General features: G+C 38.2%; 1 protein-coding gene across 1 annotated transcript; it reads left to right on the forward strand.

The window, feature by feature from the left end:
* The first annotated feature begins 151 nt into the window (after positions 1–151).
* Positions 152–13451, forward strand: jade3 (jade family PHD finger 3). Its single transcript, XM_081381174.1, has 12 exons — positions 152–362; positions 5759–5818; positions 6566–6625; positions 6731–6810; positions 6950–7107; positions 7814–8004; positions 8116–8327; positions 9462–9629; positions 9867–9983; positions 10464–10922; positions 11474–11591; positions 11874–13451. The coding sequence occupies exons 3-12, from the start codon at positions 6577–6579 to the stop codon at positions 12713–12715; spliced, it is 2394 nt and encodes a 797-aa protein (XP_081237300.1). The 5' UTR covers positions 152–362; positions 5759–5818; positions 6566–6576; the 3' UTR covers positions 12716–13451.
* The last annotated feature ends 1480 nt before the right edge of the window (positions 13452–14931 follow it).

Below are 14931 nucleotides of genomic sequence, written 5' to 3' on the forward strand. Positions count from 1 at the left end.
TATTATTGCTACTTTATTCTGTATTTTAACATCATAGCCATCCATAGTGGCAACTAGGAGACATTTAACTACACCAGAAAAAGAAGTATGCCATACAGTAGTTTGCACTGGTGCTCTCGGTCAGTAAGGCCATGAACGGGGCGGAGTTTAGGACCCAGCGCTCGGGTAGTACAATAGAGCTGTTGTGTCGTGGTGAGAGGGTGATTTCTGCTTTTGGGATATTGACAGTGGGACAAGAAAGAAAAAAAAATAACGAAAATACTGGTATTTGCCGCATCTCTGGACTGCTAACTAGAATACAGCCTTGCGGAGTCTATCGCCGTGTACGATCGTCCCGAAACACTGGATTTTTTGGATGTGAGGTAAGGGTGCTGCATGAACAATACTGCTCGTGTCTCCACACTGGGTTCAGTGTGCCAGTTTATCCAGGCAGCGGGGCCTGCTGCTTCAATACAGATCCTTTATGAGCAAGGTTTTACGTCCACACTACACACCTGGGACTATATTGGTAGCAGCGATACCATTATGTTTGCGTTAAAGTTTGCGATCACGCTCTGAATGATGTTATATACTCGCAGGAAGTGGCATTATGGCAGTAGAAGGGATTGTAGTGACTGGAGAGTGTTCGTCATGTAGGGCGGCTCGAGTTTGGCGCCAAGGCCGTCAGAAACCCTCGCGCGTACAGCAATGGTGGACGCCAGCACATAATGCTCACACATAAACACTGTTTAGTGAGACTTTACCGTAAAGCATTGCCGTGTTTATCCTCCAGTTCTTTATTTAGCTGTGTGAACTTGCAGATGTGTTCTCCCAGCATGGGCATAGCTGCTAACTGCGAAATAGTCATTACAACGTAAGGGCTCGCTAAATATATTTCTCCTCGTTGCATCATGTTTGAGGCTAATAAAGAGGTAATGTGGTGTTTGAACTGTTTTAATTCTGTGAATGGACACTATGTTTTTGCATAATTACAACTATATTTTCCGCTGGAAATGTTCTGTATATAAACAGTGTTATCAGACAACTTTGTTTTTAAAGTCTTGATAAATGTATTTATAGTCCTCGTTTGGTAAAGAACACTTGAACCACTGCATTATCGCAATGAATGATTCAACCGATAAACCGAATAAATATATAGAAATGCTGTGCATCCTGTACATTTTAATTAAAAATGACACGAAATCAATGTTAAGTTTTAATTCTGAAGCCGTGCAACAGAAGTTTGGAGCGGAAGTATCGTTATTGGAATGCGGGAATGCCCTCCTCGAGCTTCCGTTTCTCCCCACTGCTTCCCGCGAAATGCTATGCTTCTCGTGGAGGGTTAATGCAACATTACAGAATGAACTATAGGCAGTTAAGTAGGTGTCGAGGTGAGGTGGTCTGGGCACTAGGTGGAGGAAATATGCGTTTTCCGTCGAATCTTCTGAATCATTTCACTTAAAAGATTTGTTAATAATAGAATCGTTCAATAATAGAGGTTTGTTGTCAATTAGGGGCTCCTACAACAACCTTAAAGGAGTAGTTCACTTTTAAATGAAAATTCTGTCATCATATACCCTCATGTTGTTTCAAACCTGTATGAATTTCTTTCTTCTGCTGAACAGAAAGGAAGATATTTAGAAGAATGTCAGTAACCAGGCAGTTTTTGGGTCCCATTGACTTCCATCGTAGGAAAATTTTTTACTATGGAAGTCAATGGTACCATAAACTGTCTGGTTACTGACATTCTTCTAAATATCTTCCTTTCTGTTCAGCAGAAGAAAGAAATTCATACAGGTTTGAAACAACATGAGGGTGAGTATATGATGACAGAATTTTCATTTAAAAGTTAACTACTCCTTTAATTATGCTGATAAATGAAAACAAAGTTTTTTTTCTCCCACAATGTTGTCAACTTTTGAGCTTGATTTTTATCCATTTGTAAACAAATCAACACGAATAATAGCCTAAATAAATAGTTTCACTATCTTTCACTTCTTTTAAAGTAAAGGTTCTTTATTGACATCTGTGGTTCCATGAAGAACATTTAACATCCATGGTACCTTTCCATTGCACAAAATGTTCTTTAGATTATTAAAATGTTCTCTAAAGGTGCAGTCACATTTATGGTTATTCCAGTCATATCCATGTGATCGGGAGTTTCGTGTGATGGCGGAGGATTTCCCCACGCAGATTTCACAACAAGTTGATCAAATGGATTTGAAAAGTTTTCTGTGATCTGTGCCTCATAAATTCCTAATAGACAAGGGACCCTATTGCCCAAAAAATTGCGTGTTACTGCACACCTTAAGAAGAAAATGGTTAAGAGCTGATCACTGAAAGTTTTTTGGGGGAACCCAAAGTGGCTCTTATATAAAAATTCTTAAAAAGAAAAATATTTTGGAACCTTAATTTTTAAAAGTACCACATCATTTTAATTTAGAATTATTCTACCTCCTTTATCTTCTTGTTGTGAAACGAGGTTGACTCGCATGACAAACAAATGACATGCCTCAGTCTCGTTCGGTCAGTCAGCAGATCCTTGTTCAAAAAATAAAATCTTAAATAAAATTTTCCAATTTGTTGTTTTTGTTCGCAAACAAGGTGCCCTATTTCAGGTGTGTTCAATCTTTTTGATGCTTCCAAATATGACCATCTTCATGCAGGGGAATCCCCATTCCAAAATTTAAAAGGCATCTATATATTTTCATGTATAAAGAACAAATTAATTTTTGGGGGAAAAAAATTGTGTTTTATTTATTTAAATTATATTTTAAGTTTTAGTAAAAAAAAATTTTTGAACATTTTTCACGTTTTTCTCTAAACTTTTCCACAGACCCACCAGCACTCCCTTGTGGCCCCCTGAGGGTCCTCAGACCATAGATTAAAAACCCTTTCCTAGTTAATTTTATTCATGTTTCATTTAATGTTTCTTCCAGTGTCATTCAAACTCATTCTTCAGTAAAGAGGCGTTTAGGTCCATCAAATATTGCTCCGGCTGCACTTGAATACTATTGGTTCATGATGCAGTCAGTCTTGGAACGCATGAAGTGGAGGAAAATAGTGCTTGAAAGTAAAGATTTGTTCAAAACATTTTGTTTCCTAGCAAAAAAATAGTTGTTCTTAAGGGTCAATTCAACTCAAAATTAACAGCAAATTAATTTCAAAGATCGTTTTAACAGTGCATTTCTAAAAGAGCCAGTAAATGGGACGGTTTGTTGGCACACTAGGTCAGTGTGAGGTGAGTGTGGTGGTCTAGTAGCTCTCAGTTTTGTTAGTGTTGGGGTGTGGGGTGATCTGTCTGGGCAGAACATTGTGCTTTATCATTCTACAGTAGGAGTGTGGGTTTTCTGCTACAATGCAAGGCCACCCAGATTAGATGGTCTCCCCTTGCAACAAATTCATGTTTGCCTTAAAACCTTGCAAATTTGAGAAAAAACTCAACTCACTGTTTCGGTTTACCACTCTCAGTCCTTTCTAAATGCAGAGCCACAGATCTTAAGCACCCATTCAGTCTCATTATAGTGAACATTCGCACTGTGCGAATTGGGGAGTGTGTGCGTCAGAAGCAGATGTTCTTCTCTGCGTTTGGTCAAAAGTCCCTCATGGAGCAGTGAAGAGGCACACTGATTGATTTTACGTTTACTTAGTCTGGAGACATTGCAGTGCAATAAAAAGTGCTTTATATTTTTGATCTAATGTAGAAATGCTTGTTTAGTACAATAGTAGTAATCCACACCAGCTTGATAATGATATTAATAAGGATCATACTAGAATTATGTTAGCCAAGTGAAGTGTGTTAAGAATTGATAACATTTATTGACTGTTTCCAAACCAGCGTCTACTGTTGTTGGGACAAACACCAGACAACCTCTCCTCAAACACAAGCCATTGGTTTAGTCAGAAGTTGTCTAGTAGTGGTCTCTTTATAGTAATTACACGCATCAAGTTTGTTGTTTGTTTATATAGCCTAAGCAGCAAGTACACTATTGTTCAAACGTCTGTGGTCGGAAAATTCAATATATAATGAATATTCAATATACCGCTGAGTTTATTTGATCACACACTTAAAGGTCTCCTGAAATAAAAATGTAAGTTTTTTAGCTTTTAGTATTCATACGTTAGCCTTACGGTTATGAATTAGCTGGTGTGTTCCAAATCAATGACAAAAGTCGCATTTAGGAGATTTAAAACTTAGTCTCTCAGTTCCGCTAAAATGGATCATGGATTTTTTATGACATCAACGTGGACTTCAGCTTCACATCACATCTTCTGTCCAATCAAATGCTCTCTAGAATCTTAAGCGTCCCGCCCCCATGCTATAAAAACCAGCTGGCCAAAGCGACCATTGACACGTCACGGAGCATTATGGGTTGGAGATGTGTGTTCGGTTGCTCAAACGCTCAAGTTTTATTCCGTTTTCCAACTGTACGTTGTTTAAGAATAAAATGGCTAGAATTAATTAACACCTCTACTTTTGAATCCAACGTATCATCAGCGCTCTGATTCACTTCCATGGTGCTGTCAAGTACTTGCAGTATGTGAGGTAAACTAAACGCTATTGGCTTTTTGAAAAGGGTAGGAGCCATTCAATATGTCTCGCCTTAGCTTCCTGTTTCAGTGGAAATAACGTCAACGCATCAAACAAAGCTGCCCGCTCCAAGACACTTCAGTCAGTGGGCCTTTAAAGGTAGGTTAGGCAGTTTCGGAGAGGCTAGCAATAGCAAGCTAGCTTTGAAAGCATGAGATGCCACCTTCCCTTCAGAGCGTCTCCAAAGCCACGCCTCCTTCAAACACACATGATCTTGCGTGTGCACAGCCAGAGCAGAGTCTGCAAAGCGCCATGAGAGACGGCGTTATATTACCTCATGTCTCAGTGTCTCATCCTGAATGCTAAACTGTTACATGGGTCACACAAATTCCCTCTCTTTTTGTAGGTTTTAGGGTTGATATGATGTTGAAATTACTCTAAATTCTATAAATTCCTGTTGTTTTGTTTGCGCAGTGAGTCCTTCAGGGAGCACAATGTGTTTAATTCACTATATAAAACAACTTGCTGCTAAATATGCAAATTCCATTTTGACTGTTCTCATCCAGTCTGGTATTTATAGTGTCCACTCTGTCTGGCAACTGCCCTCACCATTACCACAGAAATAACCAACTCAAACGATAGCACAATATTTTCAAAGGTCGCTACACAATGGTCAGAGACGCCTGTCTGCGTTTTTATGACTATAGCAGCTTTTAAGGCTCAACTTCTCCCAGAGGTTTACTATGCCAAGTGTCTGACAGCTAAAGCTTTTGGAAAAATATCAAAACAATATATGAGGGGGAAAAAATCTAAAATGAATCAACTAGTTAGTAATAAAATAACTATTTGCTGTTCACTTTGTCTTCCTTAATCCATCTTTTTTTTTTTTTTTTTCTTGAGGAAGTGTTTTTTTGTTTTTGTTTTAGGCAGTGTGATTTGATCTAATCAGAGGTTTAATTTACTTTAAATAATTTGCCTTGCTTAATATAAGCTTTCCTTTCAAGGTGTGTCTGTACATAGTTTCATATGTGTGGTTTGGCTCCAATTGCTCCTTGAAAACTAGGTTAATATTTATTTAAGGAGGCCCCTCAGTCAGGTTTTGGAGCCTAATAAATCGCAGTACAGGCTGTGCTAAAGTTGCTGGGTGTCAATCAGTCCTGTTCAACTCCACTTCCTGTTCTACCACCCCACATTTTCATTTAGACTGTAATTTCGCATTCTTTCCTCATGCCTTATTCTTTTTTTCAGGCATGAGCGAGCGGCAGATGCACAGCAGAGAAAAACAGTAGCATGCTCTTTGAATTTATGGTAAGTGAAAAACAGCTCAGTGAAAGAAAAACCATTAAAGCTGCCCTCTATTGTAATCTCATTCAATGGGGCATTGATATATATTATGGTACTGAATTATTGTTCATGTGACATGTTTTTAAAATATATTTGTTACTTAAAATAATACCATCAGGGTTCCTCCTACTAGGGGTGGGTATCACAGGGTACCTTGCACGATACACGGCTCAGGATACCGATAATATCACAATACAACAATTCTGCGATAATATTTTGCTAGACAATCCTATAATGATACATCACGATACATGTCTAATTATGAAAACAACATGCCTATGAATAGGTTAAGTGCATGTTTTCTCTTTTTATTCAAGTCCGAACTGTTAGAAAACAGCACAAAAAGTTTCTCAGTCTGTAAATAAAATTTAAATTTATTCATTTATTATTATTTTCAATGAGATCAGGGTGATGGCGTTGCAAGTAACTTTGTTCCTGGTATTATCTGTGTACTTTACTTTTACCAGGCAGTTCTTGTATATTGCATTATGGTCTTTGTCAATTTTGTTTGTCCCATCAATGATATAAAAGCCGAAGTGGACTTTGGACTACTAGTTGTAGCAAACTACTATTTTTAACAAATCCCCCTTCTTCTGTTATGTGAAAACATCTCTTGTTTAGGTGTAGGTGAAATCATTGTGCCTAAATGGTTTTAAGTGGAACATGGTTGAGTTGAAGACTCATTTGAGCTGGACTTCTCTTTCATTGCAGGATACGTCAGGATGAAACGACTCAGGGCTTCAAGCAGCAGTGACAGTTCAGACAATGAGAGTGAGTCAAACTGAGCCTCACAAAATTCCTAATCTACGTGTAAGTTTTATAGGGAACAAAAATGTATATTTTTTTCTTGGCTCACTTTGTTGTTGTATCATAAAGGTCCCTCGACGTCCTTTTCCTCTAACAAGTATGGAAGCAAACCGGGCACCCCCGCCTCTGCTCAGAAGAAACCAGCAGAGGTAAACACAGGAGAATAATACCTTAACCTGTTTTAAGACCCTTGATTTTTATCTGCAGACTTATGAATAAATTGTTTTATTGTAAAATTGGGCATATCACTCATTCAGGTTGATATTTGGTCTTAATTCAACCTTGTAGGTGTTCAGAAAAGACTTGATCAGTGCCATGAAGCTGCCAGACTCTCACCATATTACTTCAGAGGATTATTACCTGTTGGCGGACACATGGAAGCAGGAATGGGAAAAAGGAGTCCAAGTACTCGTCAGTCCAGACACCATCCCTCAGCCCTCTGTGAGGTATGTCACTGAATAAAAGCAAGCAAAAACTGTTTTTTGGACATGTACCATCTTGCATGTGACATAAAGGGATAGTTCACCCAAAAATGGGTTAGTGAATGAAATTCTGTCATAATTTACTCACACTCGAGTTGTTTCAACCCTATATGAATTTGTTTCTTCTGCTGAACACAAAAGATATTTTGAAGAATGTTGGTAACCAAACAGTTGATTGGCCCTTTGACTTCCAAAGTAATTTTTCCATACTATGGAAGTCAATGCAAACAGAACAAAACCGTGTCCGTTTTCAACTTACTGACTAGCAACTCTGATAGGCCATTGCATTCACGCACTCGAGAGATATGATTGTGATTGGCTGCAATGCTCAACACATGTAAAAACCCACTGTAATTAAAAAACCTTTGACTCTCATAGAGCACTCAAATATGAACAAGAGCATTTGAAAGCAGCGTCTATTAGCGAGTAGCGAATATACCTAGAACTCGGTATACCGGTGCTGCAGAAATGCTGGTACGTCAACTATATATATGTGTGTGTATGTGTGTGTATGTATGTGTATGTATATATGTGTGTATATATAGTACCGACTGGTACCTGTAGTACCGGTACGTTTGACAACCCTAGCGTGCATGGATGAATCATTTATAATAAGTACTGCAATATTCCATAAAAAAAGATCTCATGATGACTTATTTTGTGTGTGTAGGATCATAGCAGAGAAGCCAAAGGAGGTCCTCTTCACAAAACCGAGGAAATATATTCAGTGCTGGAGTCAGGACTCTACGGAGACGGGTTATGTCAATATCAAGGAGTTAGCGGAGGCTATGTGCAGATATGACCTAGATGACATGGATCTATACTGGCTCCAGCAGCTCAATGCAGAGCTTGGGGCGATGGGTAAGAGAGGGGATGCCTGTAAAAGCAAGGCCTCGTCTGGTGTCTTCCCTGTAAGATTTGGTGTCATGACTTGCTTCAAGGAATAAAGTACGATTTGTATGTTACATTTAGGCGACGGGCCAGTGGATGAGCTGACGATGGAGCGGGTGATGGAGGCACTGGAGAGGCAGTGCCATGACAACATGAACCACGCCATCGAGACTGAGGAAGGGTTGGGAATAGAGTACGATGAGGACGTCATCTGTGATGTATGTCGCTCACCTGACAGCGAGGAGGGAAATGACATGGTCTTTTGCGACAAGTGCAACATTTGTGTGCACCAGGTGAGACCTTTGATATCATCAGTAAATTGTCAAGAATCTGAAGGACGCTTTGTCAACGAAAAAAACCATCCTGTTATGATTTTTTAAAAATGTATTTACTTTTTTGTAATATTGCAGATATTATATAAACTACTGTTCAAAAGTTTAAGCTTAGTAAGATCTTTTTGTTGTTGTTTAATGAAATTAATAGTTTTATTCAGCAAAAATGCATTAAATTGATCGTAAGTGACTGTAAAGACATTTATAATGCTGCAAAAGATCTTGATTTCAAATAAAGTTTTAAACTCATCAGAGAATCCTGCAGCATTGATTGTAATAAAAATGTTTCTTGAGCACTAAATCAGCATATTAGAATGATTTCTGAAGGATCATGTGACACTGAAGACTGGAGTAATGATGCTGCAAATTCAGCTTCGCTATCATAGGAATAAATTAAAATTGAAAATATATTAAATTAGAACATTAAACAAACTAGGCTCAATACTGGACAACCCCGCACACCCTCTCCACTCCCTGAAGGTGGTTAACAGAAGCACCTTCAGTCAAAGACTGATTGCACCAGTATGCAAGACGGAGCGGTACAGGAAATCCTTTATACCAGCTGCTATAAGACTCTACAACGCACAAAAATAACCTTTGTCCTTTTATTTATTTTTATTTTTATTTATTTATTTATTTATTTATGCATTTAATGCTATAGTAGCTTGTTATATATATATTTTTAACTTAATATGTCAGGATAAAACTGAACTAATATGTGGTGTTATGTTATGTCTGTCATGAAGCTGCTGTAGCACTGTAATTTCCTGTTAAAGGATCAATAAAGGACTTACTTACTTACTTACTTAAAGCAGAGTAATAATATTTCACAATATTATAGTTTTACTATATAGCCTTGGTGAGCAAAAACATTAAAAAACTGACTGACCCAAAACTTTTGAATGGTAATGTAGTTTCTGTTGCAATGTTGTAAGAAGTTTAATTTTATATTGTATTTTTTGACATGATTATAGCCTTTGATGCTGATATAAGAAAAGAAAAATGACATATTTGTAATATTCCTATAATAAATGATTGTATTAAGTATTGTGAACTAGAAAATGATAAGTTCATCACACTTATATTTGTTTGCAGGCCTGCTATGGCATTGTGAAAGTGCCAGTTGGAAACTGGCTGTGCAGAACTTGTGTGCTTGGTATCAACCCACAGTGCCTTCTGTGTCCCAAAAGAGGAGGTGCAATGAAGGCCACCAGGGCGGGCACTAAATGGGCTCATGTAAGCTGTGCCCTCTGGATACCAGAGGTAAGTTGTGTATCACAAAAGTGGAATTACACCTGCTTTGTTATCATGCTTGTATGAGCTTAACATTGTTTCTTTAATAATAACATGAAATTGAGCTTTCTTTCCTATGTCAGCATATTTCCTATTTGTTTGTTTTATTTAAGTGTATGATATAGAGTTAACAGCCACAAAACTCCACTTTTGATTTTATGAGATCTTTAAAGAAAATAAGTATTAAGAATTTGTGTTTGTTTTTAGGTGAGCATTGCATGCCCGGAGAGGATGGAACCCATCACCAAAGTGTCTCATATTCCTCCCAGTCGCTGGTCGCTCATCTGCAGTCTCTGTAAACTCAAGACTGGAGCCTGCATTCAGGTAATGCTGTATAGGGCAAAGAAGTTATAAAAATATAGTTGACAGTGAATTATTATTGCTTAGTTGGATATGTGAAATTTAGCACAGAATCATCCTCGAATGTAAAATCTAATGCAATAGAAAAATATCATTTTAATTTGTCTAATTTTAATTGTATTTAATTGACATTTTTAGGCAAGTCATGATATTTTTATAAGCACTGTAACTCTTTAAATAAAATAAAATAATTAAAATCTGTAAGGAGTTTATATTGTACCATAAATATATTAACTTTTTTGTATGCAATGTGTAGGATACAGTCAATATGCAATTTGCATTTTGTTTTGAAAAACATTGAGCAAGATGGGGGTTTTTTGTTTGTAAAATGCTCGAAATAAAATTAATTAAATGCAGAAATAATTTAATCAATTATTAAAATAATGGTTCTAGATTTATATTTCGGACTGTCCACGTTTTTTAACACCGTCTCTCGTCTTCCAGTGTTCGGTTAAGAACTGCACCATCCCTTTCCACGTCACTTGTGCTTTTGAGCAAAACCTGGAGATGAAGACCATCCTGGATGAAGGTGATGAGGTCAAGTTCAAATCCTACTGCCTGAAGCACAGTAAACCTAAAGCAGGAGAAGCGGGTTTGAGTCCGGCCCGTCATAAACCTCCCACTGAGACCGAGAAACTGGGCTTGAGGGCGCAGAAGCTTCAGGAGCTGGAGGAGGAGTTCTACACCCTCGTTCATCCTGAGGAAGTGGCCCAAAACCTTGGACTGCCACTTTACCTGCTGGATTTCATCTTTCAGTACTGGAAGATAAAGAGGAAAAGCAACTTTAATAAGGCTCTGCTGCCACCTAAAGAAGATGAAGAGAACCTCCTGCAGCAGCCACAGGAGGACAGCATACACACACGAATGCGCATGTTCATGCACCTGCGGCAGGACCTGGAAAGGGTGGGTACTCCCGTCATAATGGATGAGGGGGGTTTTTTTGTTGTTGTTTTTTAAGGCACGGGTCAGGATGTGCAACAACTGAGTAGTCTTTTTCTTGCTGTGAACAATTTTCCCTGTATCATCCATGTTTCTTCATTATGTTTTGTGTAAAGACCTTTTAGTTTAGTCTGTTATTAGTGTTGTTGTACACATACCCATTGTCTTATTACATGTGGTTCTCTCAAAATTGATGAAGGCACAGTTCAGTTGGTTTATGTACACTACAGCTCAAAAGTTTGGGTCATTAAGATTTTTTAAATGTTTTTGAAAGAAGTCTCTTATGCTTACCAAGCATTATATATATATTAGGGCTGCATGATTAATTGCAATTAACATGAAATCACGCTTAAACCGATTTGGCTTATTGCGCTTATGAAATCGCAAAGGTTGCAAACCAATCTTACTGATCCCAAACTTTTGAATGGTAGTGTGTGTATATGCATGCTTAAACCATCAGTATCATGTTGTGAGTTGTTGACGTTATAATCTTTGTGTGTGTGTCATTTTGTCAGGTGAGAAACTTGTGCTACATGGTGAGTCGAAGAGAGAAGCTGAAGCTGTCCCAGAGTAAAGCACAGGAGCAGATTTTCAATCTTCATGTCAAGCTCATTAATCAAGAGTTATCTGCAGGTAATTTGTATTTTATTATGAAATTAAATGTTTAGTTTGAATTGAATTTTTTTTTTTTTTTTTTTTTTGACTAAACCCATTTTAGTTTATTTCTTAAATGAAAATATATTTTCTAATTATTTTATATTTCATAAGGGGGCAAATCATTTGTTTACATGTTTAGCCCTGGACTCTATTTACTGGAGTTCAAGTTAAATTCATGCAGCCAAATAGATCCAATGAAAGATAACTAATCTTTTTACTGCCCAGCACCACTGACTGACTGACTTCTGCTTTTATCAGGGCTTCCAGTGTCCTCTTCTTTAGAGAACATGTTCCACCCTCCTCCCAGAATAACCCTAAAACTCAAAATGCCCAAAGTGTCGCTTGGCAATGGCAAAACCAGCTCCAAATCTGTTAACGGACCCCTGTGTCCGGATAACAGCGGCAATGTATATGACACTGGTGAGGGAGGCATCGGACTGGGCAAACCGCAGCTCCATCTCGGACGGGCGCGGATAGAGGAGCGCGCCAACGGTCTCTTGCCCGCCTCCATCTACATACGACGAGACGGTGGGACTCCCCCGTTGGCCATAAAGCAGTCGGGCAAACCCCTGGCTCTGCATGCCGCCCTCCTCGGTCAATCATCCAATGGGAAGGGCAAGGTTGAACCAGAGAAAACCCGGCCGTTGAAATCCAACGGCATTATGGACAAGCCCGTACTCCAAAGAGACACATCCTGCCAGACGCCCACTGATAAGGACACATGCAACAAGATTTCAGGGAAGGGTCAGTCAGGTGGATTCCACAAAACCTCTCTTGAACACTTCAGTCGATCTCTCAAGGAGGCCACTGTTAGTTTAGTACGAACTGAGGACCTTCGGGCCTTTGAGAAGAACGCACGCAAGACCTCCGGATTCTCCAAACCGGTTTCCATTGAGCAGCCACTAGGGGGCAGCAAAGCGTGCCAGGAGAGCGACGGTTACTGCCCGGATGCAGAGCTCAGTGACTCAGAGCCCGAGGCTAAAGGGAAGTGCCGGCAGGGAGGGAGGGGGCAAAACCAGAGAGCTCCAGCTGGGGACTACGTCAAGTCAGGCAGCCGAGCAAAACTGTCTTTCGGCTCTAGAACGTCAGTGCAAAGGTGACAATCTTCAAAAGCATCGGAAACCCACTGCCACAAATTACCGTAGTCCTACGGCGGTAACTGGAAGTGCCAGATTCTGTTTTCCTCTGTTGAGGATCAGCCGATGGTTTTTAGTGCGGTGTGCCAAAATACCCTTGCTGGCTGATTGCAGAAGGGCAGATTGGTCTATTTTGTGGACTGATTTATATCACTGTTTCTCTCTACCCAGCCATAGAGTTTCTGCTGCAGCTCCACTTGGACTCAGTTCATGAGAGCGTGTGTAAAGTAGGATTCATGGGCCGTGCAGCAGTGTTTCTGTACATAAAAGGAACCTCCCTTTTCGACTGTATATAGTAGTTTGTGTTAAGATGTGGAGCACTTCGAGATGCTTTCCACGTACTGAAACATTATCATACTTTCTTACTGATATGCTTATGCAAGTAAATAAAGACTTAAGAACTCCGATCTGACAAATCATGATTGTTTGATTGTTCTGAGGATCTGCTTGTCTGGCTGGACCTTTTTTTTTTTTTTGCCTTTTTTTTCTGTTCCTTTTCATCTCTTGGTCTCTCTTCCTCTTGCTTTGTTATTTTTTAACGTCTTTGCTAATGTTAGAATTGGCATGCTTGAGTTGGAAAAGAAAGTGTTGTGTGCAACTGAAATGGTCTTCCAACTGAGTGTGAAAGGATATATGCCAAACCTTGATGTTTATATTTAGAATAAATTCTAAGGATACAGTATTATTTTTTTTACTCGAATCCATCTTCTGTCATTTCTCAGCGCCGAACCCTTTCTTGTGTTTGCAAAAGATCATTAAAAAATGGCCAATAATAAAGCAAAAATGGATTTTTATGTGCTCGAGATAAAAGAAAAACGTGTTTTGGCATAAAAGCATTAATATGTCCATCCGAGTCAGTCAAATAAACTGGCCTCTCAATATTAATTACTAAAAAAATACTGAGAGCTCCTAAGACCCAAGCATTGACTTTTGTCCTCTGTGCAGGACATTATATTTTAAGTATTTTCAGAGATACTAAATGTTTAGAGGTTTGACTGACAACTCCTGTTCCTTAGTCTTAAAATGACAAGGAACGGGTAATTATCATTTAAATCTGACTAATTTTCAAGTTGTTTGTCATGATTAAACTTCTCAGAAGAACGTTATGTCCTTTTTAGTGGACAAGACTCGCAGCATGTTTATCAGGCATTTGAAATTTGAAAAAATGAATGATATACTCTTATGAAATCGGAGCCAAGTTATTACTCCCATTATTACATTACCTTCAATGCATGTTGAACCAAGAAGACATTAATATGCAAATTAGATACAATGTATAGAGACATTGTTTAGAATGAGACTACCCATTTATGGCCATGTTTACACACATATTGTATAAAGTAAAATAGTATATAAAATCATGTTATATATTTCATAAAATTGTTGAGAATCATCAAAGTTTGGTTAAAAATCAGCCTGAAACCTCAAAATTGATTAGTGAATGAAAAACAAACATTGTTTTTGCTTAGGCCTATATGTCTTTTCATTTTTTTTAATAACTACAGAGGACATAGCACAAATATAAATAAAATATATTATCAAAAATTCTTTTGTTGCTTTTGATCCAATGTATTGACAAAAAAACAATTCTTTTTGTCTGGTTCTCAGGAGGTCGTACTATTCAAAGAGTTTTAAAGACTATTATTCAGCAAGGACACATTAAATTGATCAAAAGTGACAGTAAAGACATTTATATGAAAGATTTCAAATAAATCCTGTTTAATTTGAACTTTCTACTCATCAAGGAATCCTGAAAAAATGCATTATGGTTTCCACAACAATATTAAGCTTCACAACTCTTGTTGATAATAATAAGACAATATAATACAGTAAATATATTTACACCCTGAAGAAGGCTGTTTGCGCCGCTACGCGTGGGTTTCTTCTCCATATGTTTTAAAAATGTTCTATTATGAAATAGCCAGTAAAATAAAGGCTTTTTAAATAATTTTAAAGAAGAGTGCCTTGGATTTTCTCTTTTCCACATTTATTTGAATTCCCGACACCTTCAAACATCTGACTGAACTCCTTGAGCACCCTGGACCCTTTTTTTGTCTTCATATTTACTGATATATTTACAAAAATACAGTATAAACTGCAAACTGCAACACCCCCCCCCCAAATCAAATAAATGCAGCATTCGTGAGCATGAGATTTTGCAACGTTAGTGTGCATCCGCC

Source organism: Scardinius erythrophthalmus, assembly GCF_964197995.2.
Source record: "Scardinius erythrophthalmus genome assembly, chromosome: 12".
Classification (NCBI taxonomy): Eukaryota; Metazoa; Chordata; class Actinopteri; order Cypriniformes; family Leuciscidae; genus Scardinius; species Scardinius erythrophthalmus.

What these genes read in the sequence shown, in the direction of transcription:
- jade3 (XM_081381174.1), top strand. Translation starts at nt 6,577, where the DNA reads ATGAAACGACTCAGGGCTTCAAGCAGCAGTGACAGTTCAGACAATGAG. An exon ending in TGCAGAGCTTGGGGCGATGG is followed by an intron (nt 8,005 to 8,115) that starts GTAAGAGAGGGG and finishes TGTTACATTTAG; the next exon opens with GCGACGGGCCAGTGGATGAG. An exon ending in TGCGGCAGGACCTGGAAAGG is followed by an intron (nt 10,923 to 11,473) that starts GTGGGTACTCCC and finishes TCATTTTGTCAG; the next exon opens with GTGAGAAACTTGTGCTACAT.